Source organism: Muscardinus avellanarius, assembly GCF_963383645.1.
Source record: "Muscardinus avellanarius genome assembly, chromosome: 5".
Lineage (NCBI taxonomy): Eukaryota > Metazoa > Chordata > Mammalia > Rodentia > Gliridae > Muscardinus > Muscardinus avellanarius.
This window is the reverse complement of record NC_137790.1, coordinates 115,849,884-115,862,859: the sequence shown is the minus strand read 5'-3', so window position 1 is coordinate 115,862,859 and position 12,976 is coordinate 115,849,884. Positions and strand designations below refer to the sequence as shown.

Below are 12,976 nucleotides of genomic sequence, written 5' to 3'. Positions count from 1 at the left end.
AAATCTTTTACCTATGAAACTGTGAAAATGAAAAGAGAAACTTGGGTTAATTTTGCTGTAATCTCAAACTGTAAGAGTTACAGCCATAGTGAATGATAAGTGCTTAGTTAAGATGAAAAGATATTTAACAAAAGAATTCAGTACTAGCTGCAGATAAGGGAAATGACTGTACCTAAAAATTACTTTCAGTACATTTATTTGAAGAATACACCATTAGTTGCTGGTTATAAATATAACAAACACATTTACTATTATAAAGACTAATTACTGCCTCATCAGGTTACAACCCCCCCCCCCCAATTAAGTTGCTCCCAGCAGAATACTTTTACACTGGGAAAATACTTACTAGTGTAAGGCTGCCATGTTACCAGGACAGTGTTTTTTGGTGAGAATTCAAGGCAAACTGCCTTCGGGAGGTCGAAGGAGTGGAGTAGTCCCTTGTTGGTGACATTGATAATATTTACTCTGGTTTCAAAAGAAATTACTTCAGTAATGAAATAATACTTTATAATAGCCAGCACTAACCAAAACATTCATACCTCTTTTCAAATACAGATCATTTCAAATTGCTTATTTTTCATAAAAATTAATTTTCTAGAAAATATCCAGGCGACACCCTAACTTTAAAAAAAAGTACATTTTACCAAAAAGTTCCTATCTAGGCTAGTGTTGGGAAATAATACAGAAGTACAGAAGTAGCAGAAAGATACAAGAACGATGAGACTTTCAGAAAAGGAAGCAAAGCCTTTAAGTGACCGTGAAGCTCAGCTCTAGAGAAGCCACGGGGCCTCAAAGCAGAGGGGAGCAGAGGTGCCAGACAGAAGGGCAAAAGCATGTCCTTTTCATCTGAGTAAGTGGAAATTATAGCAGCCAAGAAAATCGGGAGAGACTTCTAGATGAAAATCTCAAAAGAAGTCTGTAAAGGACGTGACTGTAAGAATACTGTAACAATACTGACAAAGTGACGGTGGGAACAGAGTAAAAGCAATCCCATACTCTGGATGCTTCCTGTGTACCATGTAGCAGCCTCACCAGGTTCTAATTTAATCCTTGCAACTGTCTTGAAAGCATCATCACCTCTACTCCACAAATGGTTAGGTTTAGCTGGAGGCACTGGCGCCTCTTTTAATCCCACAGACTAGGGAGGCTGAGGCAGAAGGAACAGAACTGACCTCTGGACCATGCCATGAGATCCTATCTTAAAAGAGAAAGTAAAAAGAGGGCTGGGGCATTGGGTGGAATACAAACTGTAATCCAAGGACTTGGGAGTCTGAGCCGGGAGGCCTGCAGGTTCAAGGCTAGTGAGCAGTAACTTAGTTAGACCCTGTAGCAAAATAAAAAATGAAATAAAATAGGGTTGGGAGTGTAGCTTAGAGGTAGAATGCCCCTGGATTCATCCTCCACACAAAGAAAAAAAGGGGGGGGGGCTGAAAATATAGCTCAGTGGTAGAACACCCTGGGTTTGATCCTAGTTTCAGAAAAACAAAACAAAACAAATGGTTACATTTAGCCTTGAAAAATTCAAAGGAGTTGATGATTTGCCCAAGATCATACTGCTGATAAATGTCTGAGAAACGCTCAGACAATTTAAATCAGTTTGGCCTGTCTTAATTTTATGTACTCAACATTTTGAAGTTTAAAAAAACGACATTTCATCTTATTCCAGAAATTGTTGAATGAAACTTTGTTCTTCTCCGGTGTGAGAATACCAAGGTTAGGAAGAATGATAGGTTATGATATCCTGTTTAAACACACATGAAATTCTTGGCAAATTACTATAAATTACATATTTTTAAATTACATTAAGCTTTTTTGTTTTTTTTGTTGTTGTTGTTGTCGATAACCTTTAATAGTCCTTCCTAATTTAATGAAGGCTATTTCTCTTTAAAACATTTATGTAAAAGCCAGGCATGGTGGCACATGCTTGTAATCCCAGCATTCGGGAGGCTGAGGCCCGAGGATTGGGAGGCTGAGGCCTGAGGATCACAGTTTGCGAATAGCTTCAGCTACTTAGTGAGGCCCTCTGCAACTTAGTAAAACCCTGTTTCAAAATAAAGAATAAAAATAGGGCAGGGGGTGTAGCTCGGAGGTAGAATGCCCCTGGATTCCAACCCCATATCCGCAAAACACAAACAAACAAAAAATTATGTAAAAAGCCTGGTGTGAAGCCGGGCGGCATGGTGGCGCACACCTGATCCCAGTGCTTGGGAGACTGAGACAGGAGGCTCGCACAGGTTCGAAGCCAGCCTCAGCTACTCCAGTGAGGCTCTCAGCAACTTAGTGAGATCCTGTTTCCAAATAAAGTATAAAATAAGTCTGGGAGTATACTGCAGGTAGAAGAGCCCCTGGGTTCCACCCCCAGTACCACACACACACCAAAAAAGGCCAGGTGTGGCTGTACACCCTTGTAATCCCAGTACTTGGGAGGCTGAGACAGAAGGATCACCATTTGTGGACAGCCTCAGCTACTTAGTGAGTCATTCTGCAATTTAGTGAAACCTTGTTTCAAAATAAAGAATAATAGGGCAGGATGTGTAGCTCAGACAAAGAATGCTCTTAGGTTCCATCTCCAGCAGTACAAAAACAAATAAACAAACAAACAAAAATCTATGTAAAGAAAAAATCGGTTTCTGACTTATTAAAATACAAATGTGGAGGGAGACACAATCAATACACTGTCTCTGATTCTCTTGCTGTGGAACAGTATGCACTACTGTGGGCACAGCACTTTAGGAAACACATGTGCTATCTATTTTGAACCAGGGTCTCACTGAGTTGCAGAGGGCCTCACTAAGTAGCTGAGGCTGGCCATGAGCCGCAGTCCTCCTGTCTCAGCCTCCTGAATCCTGGGATTTCAAGTGTGTGCCACCACAACTGGCTTACAGGAGTTTCTTCACATTAAATAAATGCTGATGTTGAATTCTGTACAGCATCTGTGGAAATCCAGCTGTTTGTCAATATTCTGTCAAATAATCAAAATGGTAAGTACTGCATCTCTCTTCTGGAGATGGCCACTAAGAATATATCTGCTCGCTAGGAGAAGACTAAAACAGAAATGTGTACATGTATGTGTGTACATGTAGATGTCCCCTGTCCTGTATTTGTACAAATGACTTCTAAACCTTAAGGCAGAATTTTAGAATCATCCTTATTATTCCTCCCAGGTTTTGGCCTATCATTCCAGCCCACTCAAATCTACAAAAATGTTTATTTTCTCTTTAAAATGTTAGCTAAATCTTACAGATTCATTAACATACAGATTATAAACCATCATTCTAAGAGATCTAAATTATTTATAAGAATACTGAATGAGCTAACAGCAAATCCTGTAGACCTATTCTTTAGTTTGAAACAAGGTCTCACTAAGTTGCAGAGGGCCTCACAAATTGCTGAGGCTGGCCAAGAACCACTTTCTATTTATTTTTATTTTTTTGTGGTACTGGGGAATGGAACCCAGGGGCCTTCTACCTCAGGGCTACACTCCCAGACCTATTTTTTTTATATTTTATTTGGAAACAGGGTCTCTTAAGCCAGCTCAGGCTGGCTTCAAACCTGCACGATCCTCCTGTTTCAGCCTCCCAAGTGCGGGGATTACAAGCGTGCGCCACCACGCCCGGGAAGAACTCCTTTTTTATTTTTAAACAGGGTCTCACTCAGTTGCTGAAAGTCCCACTAAATTGCTGGACCTGTACTCCTCCTTTCTCAGTCTTCCAAGTACTGGGACTATAGGTGTTTACCACCGTGCCAGCGAACACTTTTAAATAATTTATGTATTTCTGTATACAATAGAACTAATAGTAACATTAACTACCGTTATTAATTTTAATAGCAAAGATAAAAGTATCTAAATCTAAGATAAAAGCAAAGAATTATTCTGTTAGTGCAGAAGTTAAGAAACTCTAATCAATAATTTAGAATACTATTTAAAATAACTTTCATTTCTTCAGGGTTTTTTTTTTTTTTGGTGGTATGGGGGGGGGACCCAGAGACTTTCTACCTCCGGGCTATACTCCCAGACCTTTTTTATATTTTATTTGGAAACAGGGTCTCACTAAGTTGCTGAAAGCCTCACTAAGTAGCTGAGGCTGGCTTCGAACCCGTGTGATCGTCCTGTCTCAGCCTCCCAAGCACAGGGATTACAAGCGTGCGCCACCATGCCCAGCTTCAATTCTTCAGTTTAAATAATCATGTTTTTCACTTGTTAATTTTTAGTTCTAAGTAAGTAGATAAACAAGTTATGGTACATACATGTAAACAGTTTTGGAGAAATTAAAATTTATCTCACCATATCAATGACTTTATTAAAGACATCCAATATATATTAATCAAATCGTTCCAGTTCTATTTATATTCATCACACATAAAACATAATGTATAAATGAACACTAACTTTTCTCCATTGCCCCAGGCAAACAAGGTCCCATCCTTACTAAAGGTGTAGACTTTGCAATTTTTCCCAGATTCCCTGAAAACAAAAAAAGTTTAAATTAATAAGCATTAATACTTTTCAAAAATGATTATAAAGTCTATAACCTTAATGTGATTAAGAACATACACATATTTTAGAAAACAATTCCAAAAGGTTTTACTTTATTTCCTAAAATATAATGCCCACCACTGTAAAGTAAGCTGGAGACTGATTTCATACCAACAGATGAATATTACTTTTATTTTTCTGGTACTGGGGAATGAACCCAGGGGCACTACTCCTTCAAGCTATACCACCAGCCCTTTTTATCCTTTTTAATTTAAAAATTTTTTTTAAGCCGGGCATGGTGGCCCATGTTTGTAATCCCAGCATTCGGGAGGCTGAGACCAGAGGATCGCGGTTCGTGGACAGCCTCAGCTACTTAGTGAGGCCCTCTGCAACTCAGTGAGACCCTGTTTTAAAATAAAGAATAAAAAACAGGGCAGGGGGTGTAGCTCACCAACAGTCCTCCCCTTAAACCAAAACCATTGCATTAATTAGCTTATTTCACTGTTGTTAACCAATGACAACTCTGTCATAAATATCCAACCAAAGACTTTCTCAATCTTCAGATACTTTGCTAAAATTATGTTCAGTGGTCTATTATTCTGATGCCTCTGGAAATTCTGAACAAAAAAGAAATGAGATAAGCTTGAAACAATTTGTTCTGAGCATGCTTTTTCTCCAATAATCATCCCCTTATCTCAGTGATTATAAACTGTCTTTTTAGTAAGTTATTCTAGAACAGTGTTTAGGACTGATGGCACATTTATTAGACTATATAATCCAGAATTCAATTCCTTTTCTTTTTTGTCTTTCTTTCTTATGTAATACTGAACCAAGTGGTATTCTATTTCTGAGGTATACTCTCAGATCTATTTTATTTTGAAAAAGGGTCTTGCTAAGTTGCTGAGGCTGGCCTCAAACCTGTGATACTCCTGTCTCAGCCTCCCAAATACTGGAATAACAGGCATAGGCCACTGTGCCCTGCTCAATTCCTTTCTTAATCTTCGCAATTGAGAAATTTTGTCTATTTCCTTCCAGTATTAGAATTACAGGCATGCATCATCCTGCCTCCTTCCTTCTGGTATAATTTTTATTTTATTTATTTATTTTTTTGCAGTTCTAGGGATAGAACCCAAGGGCATTCTACCTCTGAGCTACACCCCTAGCCCTACTTTTTATTTTTTTGAGTTTTTGAAACAGGGTCTGAGCTGTGAAAGGACTTGCTAAGTAGCTGAGGCTGTCCACAAACCATGATCCTCCAGTCTCCTCCTCCCGAATGCTGGGATTACAAGCGTGCACCACCATACTCGGCCTACAATTTTTAAATGAATAATTTTAATATATATGAAAATAAAAGGTATGATAATCTACTCATGTGTCACTGCCAACCTTAAACATAAGCTCAAAGCCAATTTGATTTCTTCCTCCAACTTTCACTGTTAATGTCAGAATATTTTAAACAAAAATCACATATATTTTTCTTTTAGGGAGGTTGGATGCTAAGGATTTAATCCAGGGCCTCAGACATCCTAGGTAAGTGCTCTACCACTAAGTCATACCCCAGCCCAGATGTCATACCATTTTACTTTATACTTCTGTATGCATCTCTAACTGATAAGGATACTTTAACAATATAATTACCACCAAGCCACTTGGTCTCATAAAAGTAACTATCATCTTTCTTATTATCTTTTACTATCCTGACTTGAACTGAATCTGGATTTCTAAACGTTCCCCAGGTCATTCTAATACACAGCCAATCTTGAGAACTACTCATCTAAAAGACTGATAGGAGCCAATTTTTAAATCTTTTAAAAAATCTCCATAGAAAACAAGTTCCATGTAGCTCCTATTGTAACTCACCAGAAGACACTTAAGATGTCCTTGTCCTCTCTTAACAAGACTGGATTGTACCATATTCGGTCATGTGCCTTGTCAGATATACATGACCATTCCTGCTCCTGAGCCTCAGCTATTTGAGAGACCTAGTACCCTCATGTAGTACCTCTGGTACTCGCAGTCTCTGGAGGAGTGAGGGTTGCGTTTCAGGGTGATTTCCACCCTGTGCCCACAGCAGCAGCAGGAAAAAAGCTCTGACACTCAGAGTTAGCCAAAACTGAAAGGTTCTTACAGCAGATGATTTCTTACCCTCTGCTCTAAGTAGTGTTCTGAGAGGCATTCCACAGGCATGACCACGGAATGGGGCTGTATCCTGCAGCTCTGTGCACTCCTATAATGCTTGCTTTGACTCCATCCCTACCTTAGCGCCCCCCATTTTTGCTGCCTTGGGACTGCATACCCCAGTGATATTTAGCACAACACTTTGCCACAGACCGTTTTCTAGGGTAGTGCTTCTCAAATATTAATGTGCACATAAATCACCTGAGGATCTGGCTAAAATACAGATTCTGATTTAACAAGTTGGATAGGACCTGAGATGCTGTACTTCTGCACTGGCTCACAGGGGATGCCACACTGCCTGTCCAGAGCCCATACTTCCTATAGTAAGGCTCTAGAGAGCCAGGCTCATAACTGGTCAACAGATTCTGGCAATGATAGGCTGACTAAAAAGTTCACTATCAACAGTTGTCGATAATCTAATGGTTTCAGCATCTTTTGATGATTATCTGCCTAGATCAGTGGGTTTAGTAGGTTTTCTTTTTTATAGTACTAAGGATTGAACTCAGGGTCATTCTACCTCCAAGCTACACTCCCAGCCCTATTTTTTATTCTTAAACAGGGTCTCACTAAGTTGTAAAAGGTTTCACAAGTTGCTAAGGCTGACCATGAACCTGTGATCCTCCCGTCTCAGTCTCCCAAGTATTTGGATTACAAGTGTGTGCCGTCCAGTAGATCAGTGATTTTTTTATGTGAAGTCTCTAGACTATGAAAATTTGTTAAAAATGTAAATTAAACTCTACCCTTCATCTCATAAGTCAAAAAGTATGGTGAAGGAGCCCCAATCACTGTGCTAAAGTTTTAACAAGCTTTTCAAGTGTTTCTGGTACACACTAAAGCTCAAGAACCACAATTTCTTTAGAATTACAACATACTGACTACCTAATCCCATTTACTCCTTTTGCATTTATTCACTGGAATTCTTCTATAAAGAACTTTTTCCTCAGCCGGGCATAGTGATGCATGCTAGTAATTCCAGAATCTGGGAGACTGAGACAGGAGGATCGAGGTTTGAGGCTAGCCTCAGCTACTTAGTGAAGAAGCCCTTTGCAATTCAGTGAGACCCTGTTTCAAAATAAAGAATAAAAAAAATAGGGATGGGGGTGCCTCTCGGAGGTAGCATGCCCCTGGGTTCCATCCCCAGTACCACAAAAACAAATCAAAACAAAACAAACTATATACACCAAAGTTCATTCAAGATATGTCTCCTACATCTGGCCACTCTCTCCCCTCTACAGGCAAGGTAATCATTTTTACTAGTTTTTGGTTTATCTTTCTGTTCTTTCTTTTTGTGAAGAATGTAACTATTTGGCTATGAATTATTCACATATATTCTCTTTTCTTCCTTTCCTATACCATGGCAATAGTAGTACTATCACATTTGTAAGCTTATCTCTTAAGATAAAACTCTTCCAAACTAAAGGCTTGAACTCAATTACATTAGTGCCTACACTTTTTCTTACTACTGTTTCCCTCTTTTTCTTTTTCTTTTTGGTGGTACTGGGGATGGAACCCTTCTACTTCTGGGCTACACTCTCAGACATATATATACATATACATATACATACATACATACATACACACACACACACACACACATATATATATATATATACACATACATACACACACACACACACACACACACACACACACACATATGTAAATAATTCGGAAACAGGGTCTCTTAAGCCAGCAAGGCTGGCTTCAAATCTGCCTGATCCTCCTGTCTCCGCCTCCCAAGTGCAGGGATTACATGCATGTGCCACCACGCCCAGCCCCTCTGTCTTTAAAAAAAAAATTTTTTTTAATTGGTGTACTGTGGTTATACCTTAATGGGGTCCAACATGGTAGAGGTATACATGCACACATCACTTATTTAGCCATTCCCCAATTTCCCTGTCTTTTAAATCGGCTTGCACTATTATTTTCAAATCTAAAGATCATTTTCCTTGATGAAGAGTAAGTATTCTTTCTTCTGTTAATATTGTATAACATATGCCAAGAAATTAGCTTATCTGTTCTTTTCCTTTCTTGTTCAAATTATACCAACAGGAAATGTGATTTAGAATGTATTGTATATCTTCTATAACATCACTCAAGAAAATAAACCATACCTTGGAAACACTGTGCTTTCTGTAAAATGTGGTGGTCCATTCACCATGTACAGTCCATCAGATCCTCGAACTAAATAAAGAAATGGAAGAACCACCATTACTTTGCTAACAAATACTCAGTTACATTTTAAATATTATTAAAACCAAAAACCTTTCAAAAATAAAAAACTCATTAAGCATTTCATTTCACTAGAGTATTAGCACTAAAAGGGTTCTTTCTCATCTCATTACATAAAATCACATAACTGCTGAGAAATAAACTTTGGAACATTAACTGTCACCAGCTAATGAAAGCAGATGTAATATAGGAATAAAGGCATGAAGCCAGACAAAATACCTGGTGGTGGAACCTTGGATACAGCACTGTCTCTGAATCTCTGCCCTAATCTGTACAATGGAAATACAGAACACAGGATAGCTGGATGCTTTACAGAAACGAACATGAAAATATGGCATCTATTTAAAGTTCTTAGGAATATAAGATGTCATTAATGTATTTTTATACATTCTCAAACTAAGAGAATCAGTAGAAAGAGACACATTCATTTACTAAGCACCAAATAACAGTTATATCCTAAAAAAATTAAGTGGGAACAATGTTCAAGGTTAAATAGGCAAATAAAATATTTAGCACTAACTATACTTTTTTTTTTGGTGGGTCCGAGGATGGAACCCAGGGGCATTCAACCTCCAAGCTACACCCCCTGCACTATTTTTTATTCTTTATTTTGAAACCGGGTCTCACTGAGTTGTAGAGGGCCTCACTAAGTAGCTGAGGCTGTTCCCAAACTGCGATCCTCCGGTCTCAGCCTCCCGAATGCTGGGATGACAAGCGTGCGCCATCACGCCCGGCTCTAACTATACTTTTTAAAATGGCTTAACTGGATATGATCCAAATAAACTGATTCATTTATTCAACAAATATTTACTAGGACTCTCTCCATAAGCAAAAATAGCATCAAAAAACAATCTGTATGTTAAGCTAGAGATATATCAAGAAGGAAAACCAGTTTTGTGCTTGAGCTCAGTGAACTTAGCAGATAATTTAAAACATGGAGTCATATAACTGCATTTAGTACTACAAAGGAAAATATGTGGTGCTAAAAAGTGAATAATAGGGAGTTTTGTCCTAAAAACAGGTTAGGGAAAATATTCCTGAGTGACACATGCTGAGACTTAAAGGACAAACAGCAGTTAGCAAGAGTAACAAGTACAGACAAGAACATGGCAAGAGAAAGGACAGTGGGTCAGAAGAATGGCAAGGCCTGTGTGACCGGAAGATGCTGGAAAACAAGGCTCAGACCAAAAATATTGAGGCCTGCCGTAAGCAATGTTGGTCTGTCTTAACAATGCTGGGAAGCCTCAAGAGTTTTAGGCAGAGTGTTAAAACCAGATTTGCATTTTGAAAAGGTCAACCTGGTACAGTGTAGAAAATGAACCGGAAAGGATTAAGAGTGACTGTAGAGAAACTATTTAAAATGCTTCTGCAATAGTCCCACAGGAAATTATGGAAATTTGGACCAAGGTGGAGCAGTAGAGATGAAAAGTGGGAAACGAGTCTACAATATTTAGGAGAAATAACCAACAGGACTTGGCAATGAGTTGCCATTCTATCAACTAGAATTCTTGCCAGCAGCAATAAGAAAAGAAAGTTTTACTGAGGTCCACAGCTCTAACTGCATCTGCTTCCTTTTCTGCTAGCTATTCATAAACTTCCCACCCTTTTCTTGTTACTGGGAAAGCAGCAAAGCTGGTGAGTGGGAGCCATCCCTGGCTCCAATTCTGATCCCTATTTCCTTTCCCTTCTCAAGAACTGTCAAGAGATAGTTATCAGAATACTGACAATCTTCCTAAGAATTAACTAGCTCAAATTTCAGGTATTCAGTGGCCCCACGTACAGTAAATAACCTAAAGTTAGAACAGAAGCTAAAGGACAACTAATGAACAAGACAAAAATCTGCGTCTTCATGGCGCTCCCAACAGAGGGATAAAAAGAAAACACACATAACTAAACAATAATGTTCTTGTTAGATATCTACAAGCATACAGCCGGACGCCATATTTTCTCTTATGTAGAATACTAGACAGAGCTATCTTGGGAAAACAATTGCCCCTGTGGGTAGTCTGGACTAGGATAGAATGGAGCCTAGCAAAGCATTCTGCATATTTCAAAATCCAAACTCCTTACACCACAGCTTAAAAGACTACAATAGAGCCTATATTATGTAGCTCCTGCATAGCTCTATTATGTGCTAAGCACTAAGGATTTTTAAAAAGTCCATCACTGCATTCAAGATAGTGATTTCTAAAAGGCTTACCCTAGCCCCACAACTTGAATTAAACACTAAAGATATCCATTCTAACAATTACTAATGAAAATTATAAAAAAAAGTCTTCTGCTGGTAAAAACATTCTAGATGTAAAATTATGAAGTTGTTGTGTGTGTGTGTGCGTGCACACAGTACTTACTCATGTTAAGCTCTCCTCCACTGAGATAGATAGATAGATAGATAGATAGATAGATAGATATTCCTAACCATGAACTTAAATACTCTTACCACATGGACACAGCAGTGCTACTTTTCATCACCAATTCAGTCATCTGCTGTAATATTTCATATACATTAGCACTTTGAAAAGAATAGGTGACTCTTAATATATGAAGTTGTATTTGGGGAATTAATAAAAAATAAAATTAGGGAATTTATAATTATTCTTATATTGAATTTCATCAGCATAATGAAGGCCCTCACAAGCTATGGTAGAATCTAACACATGAAGAGCTCTTTCAGAATTGATATGCAGGTCTATAAAAACAAAACAGCACACTGTCAGAGCAGTCCCAGTGAAGCCACAGTGTAATTAGAAAATGCTAATGAAATCATTTCATGTTCTATTACATATGACTGAACTGATTAGCAAAGAAGAAAAAACAAGCATCTCCCCAGCTTCTTGTATTCTAGTGATACTTTGACCTGGTAGCCTTAGTCTTCCATATTTGTTGATTTTGCTATTACACAATTTTACTTGAAGAAAAGATTTTGTCCATTATTAAAATGGTAGCCACAGGCCAGATTTCATAAAGGTAGCCTGTCTGGCTACAGTAGTGAGAACAATCGGGGTTGCCAATAGTTTCCTTTTCTAAAACTTGTTTTTCTAACCTATATCCCCAAATAAGGCAGGTAGAAAACCCCAAAGGAGTAGTAAGAGAAAAAACACTTCATCCACACTCTTTTCTGCAGACAATTGGCTCAAAATCTTAGAAGGTAACACCTGATATTTTAAAAGCCAGTGTGACGGCGGGCGTGGAGGCGCACATTTGTAACCCCCATGCTTGGGAGGTGGAGACAGGAGGATCGCGCAGGTTCGAAGCCAGCCGTGCTGGCTTAAGAGACGCTGTTTCCAAATTAAAAAGAAGTATAAAATAGGTCTGGGAGTGTAGCCCAGAGGTAGAAAGGCTTCCAGGAACCCCAGTACCACACACACAAAAAAAAGCCAGTGTGAAAAATGTCATGTCTTTCCTGTTCAAGTACCAAAGTTTTGTGTAGTCTCCAATTTTGGGGTTTGGCATGTTCTAGAGAAGCAAAATCTTGAGTCAAATTAATCAACTGTGTTTCAACATGTACACATTCACATTCTAAATAAAGCATTAAAAACAAAAATCCAAAGGTTACATTTTCTATAATTTCCTTTATACAACATTCATGAAATGACAGAACAGAGAAGTGATTGTCAAATACTACAGTTGGAAGGATCACAACTACAAAGGGTGGCACCAGAGTTTCTTGGTGGTGATGGAGCAGTTCTATACTGATGGCGGTTGCATATAATATGTGATAAGTTTCTTAGTATTATACACATGCACACACACAATCTGAATAAAGAGTATAGTTTAATAAGTACTATAGTAGCAACAGTGTAAAATTCCTAGTTTAACATAATATGATTATATACATTATCATTAGGGAAAGTGGGGTGAAAAGTATATGGAACTCTATTTGGAACTCAAAGGAGCCCTAAATTACATTAAAATTTAAAAAGCTACAGCCGGGCGTGGTGGCGCACACTTGTAATCCCAGGATTCGGGAGGCTGAGACTGGAGGATCACGGTTCACGGACAGCCTCAGCTACTTAGTGAGGCCCTCCTGCAACTTAGTGAGGCCCTGTTTTAAAATAAAGAACAAAAAATAGGGCAGGGGGTATAGCT

The 12,976-nt window shown here is 38.6% G+C and overlaps 1 protein-coding gene across 5 annotated transcripts in view; it reads right to left on the bottom strand.

Annotated features, from left to right (window-relative positions):
- The window catches only part of EIF2A (eukaryotic translation initiation factor 2A), a gene marked incomplete at both ends in the record, with an annotated part of 35,083 nt that overhangs the window by 17,307 nt on the left and 4,800 nt on the right, over positions 1 to 12,976 (bottom strand). For 3 of the 5 annotated variants that reach the window (XM_080695699.1, XM_080695698.1, XM_080695701.1), the window contains 3 exons: positions 347 to 465; positions 4,391 to 4,465; positions 8,770 to 8,839. In XM_080695699.1, the coding sequence (XP_080551825.1) occupies positions 347 to 465; positions 4,391 to 4,465; positions 8,770 to 8,839 (264 nt within the window). The remainder of the gene's footprint in view (positions 1 to 346; positions 466 to 4,390; positions 4,466 to 8,769; positions 8,840 to 12,976) is intronic. The other 2 variants (XM_080695700.1, XM_080695702.1) reach the window with 2 other exon arrangements.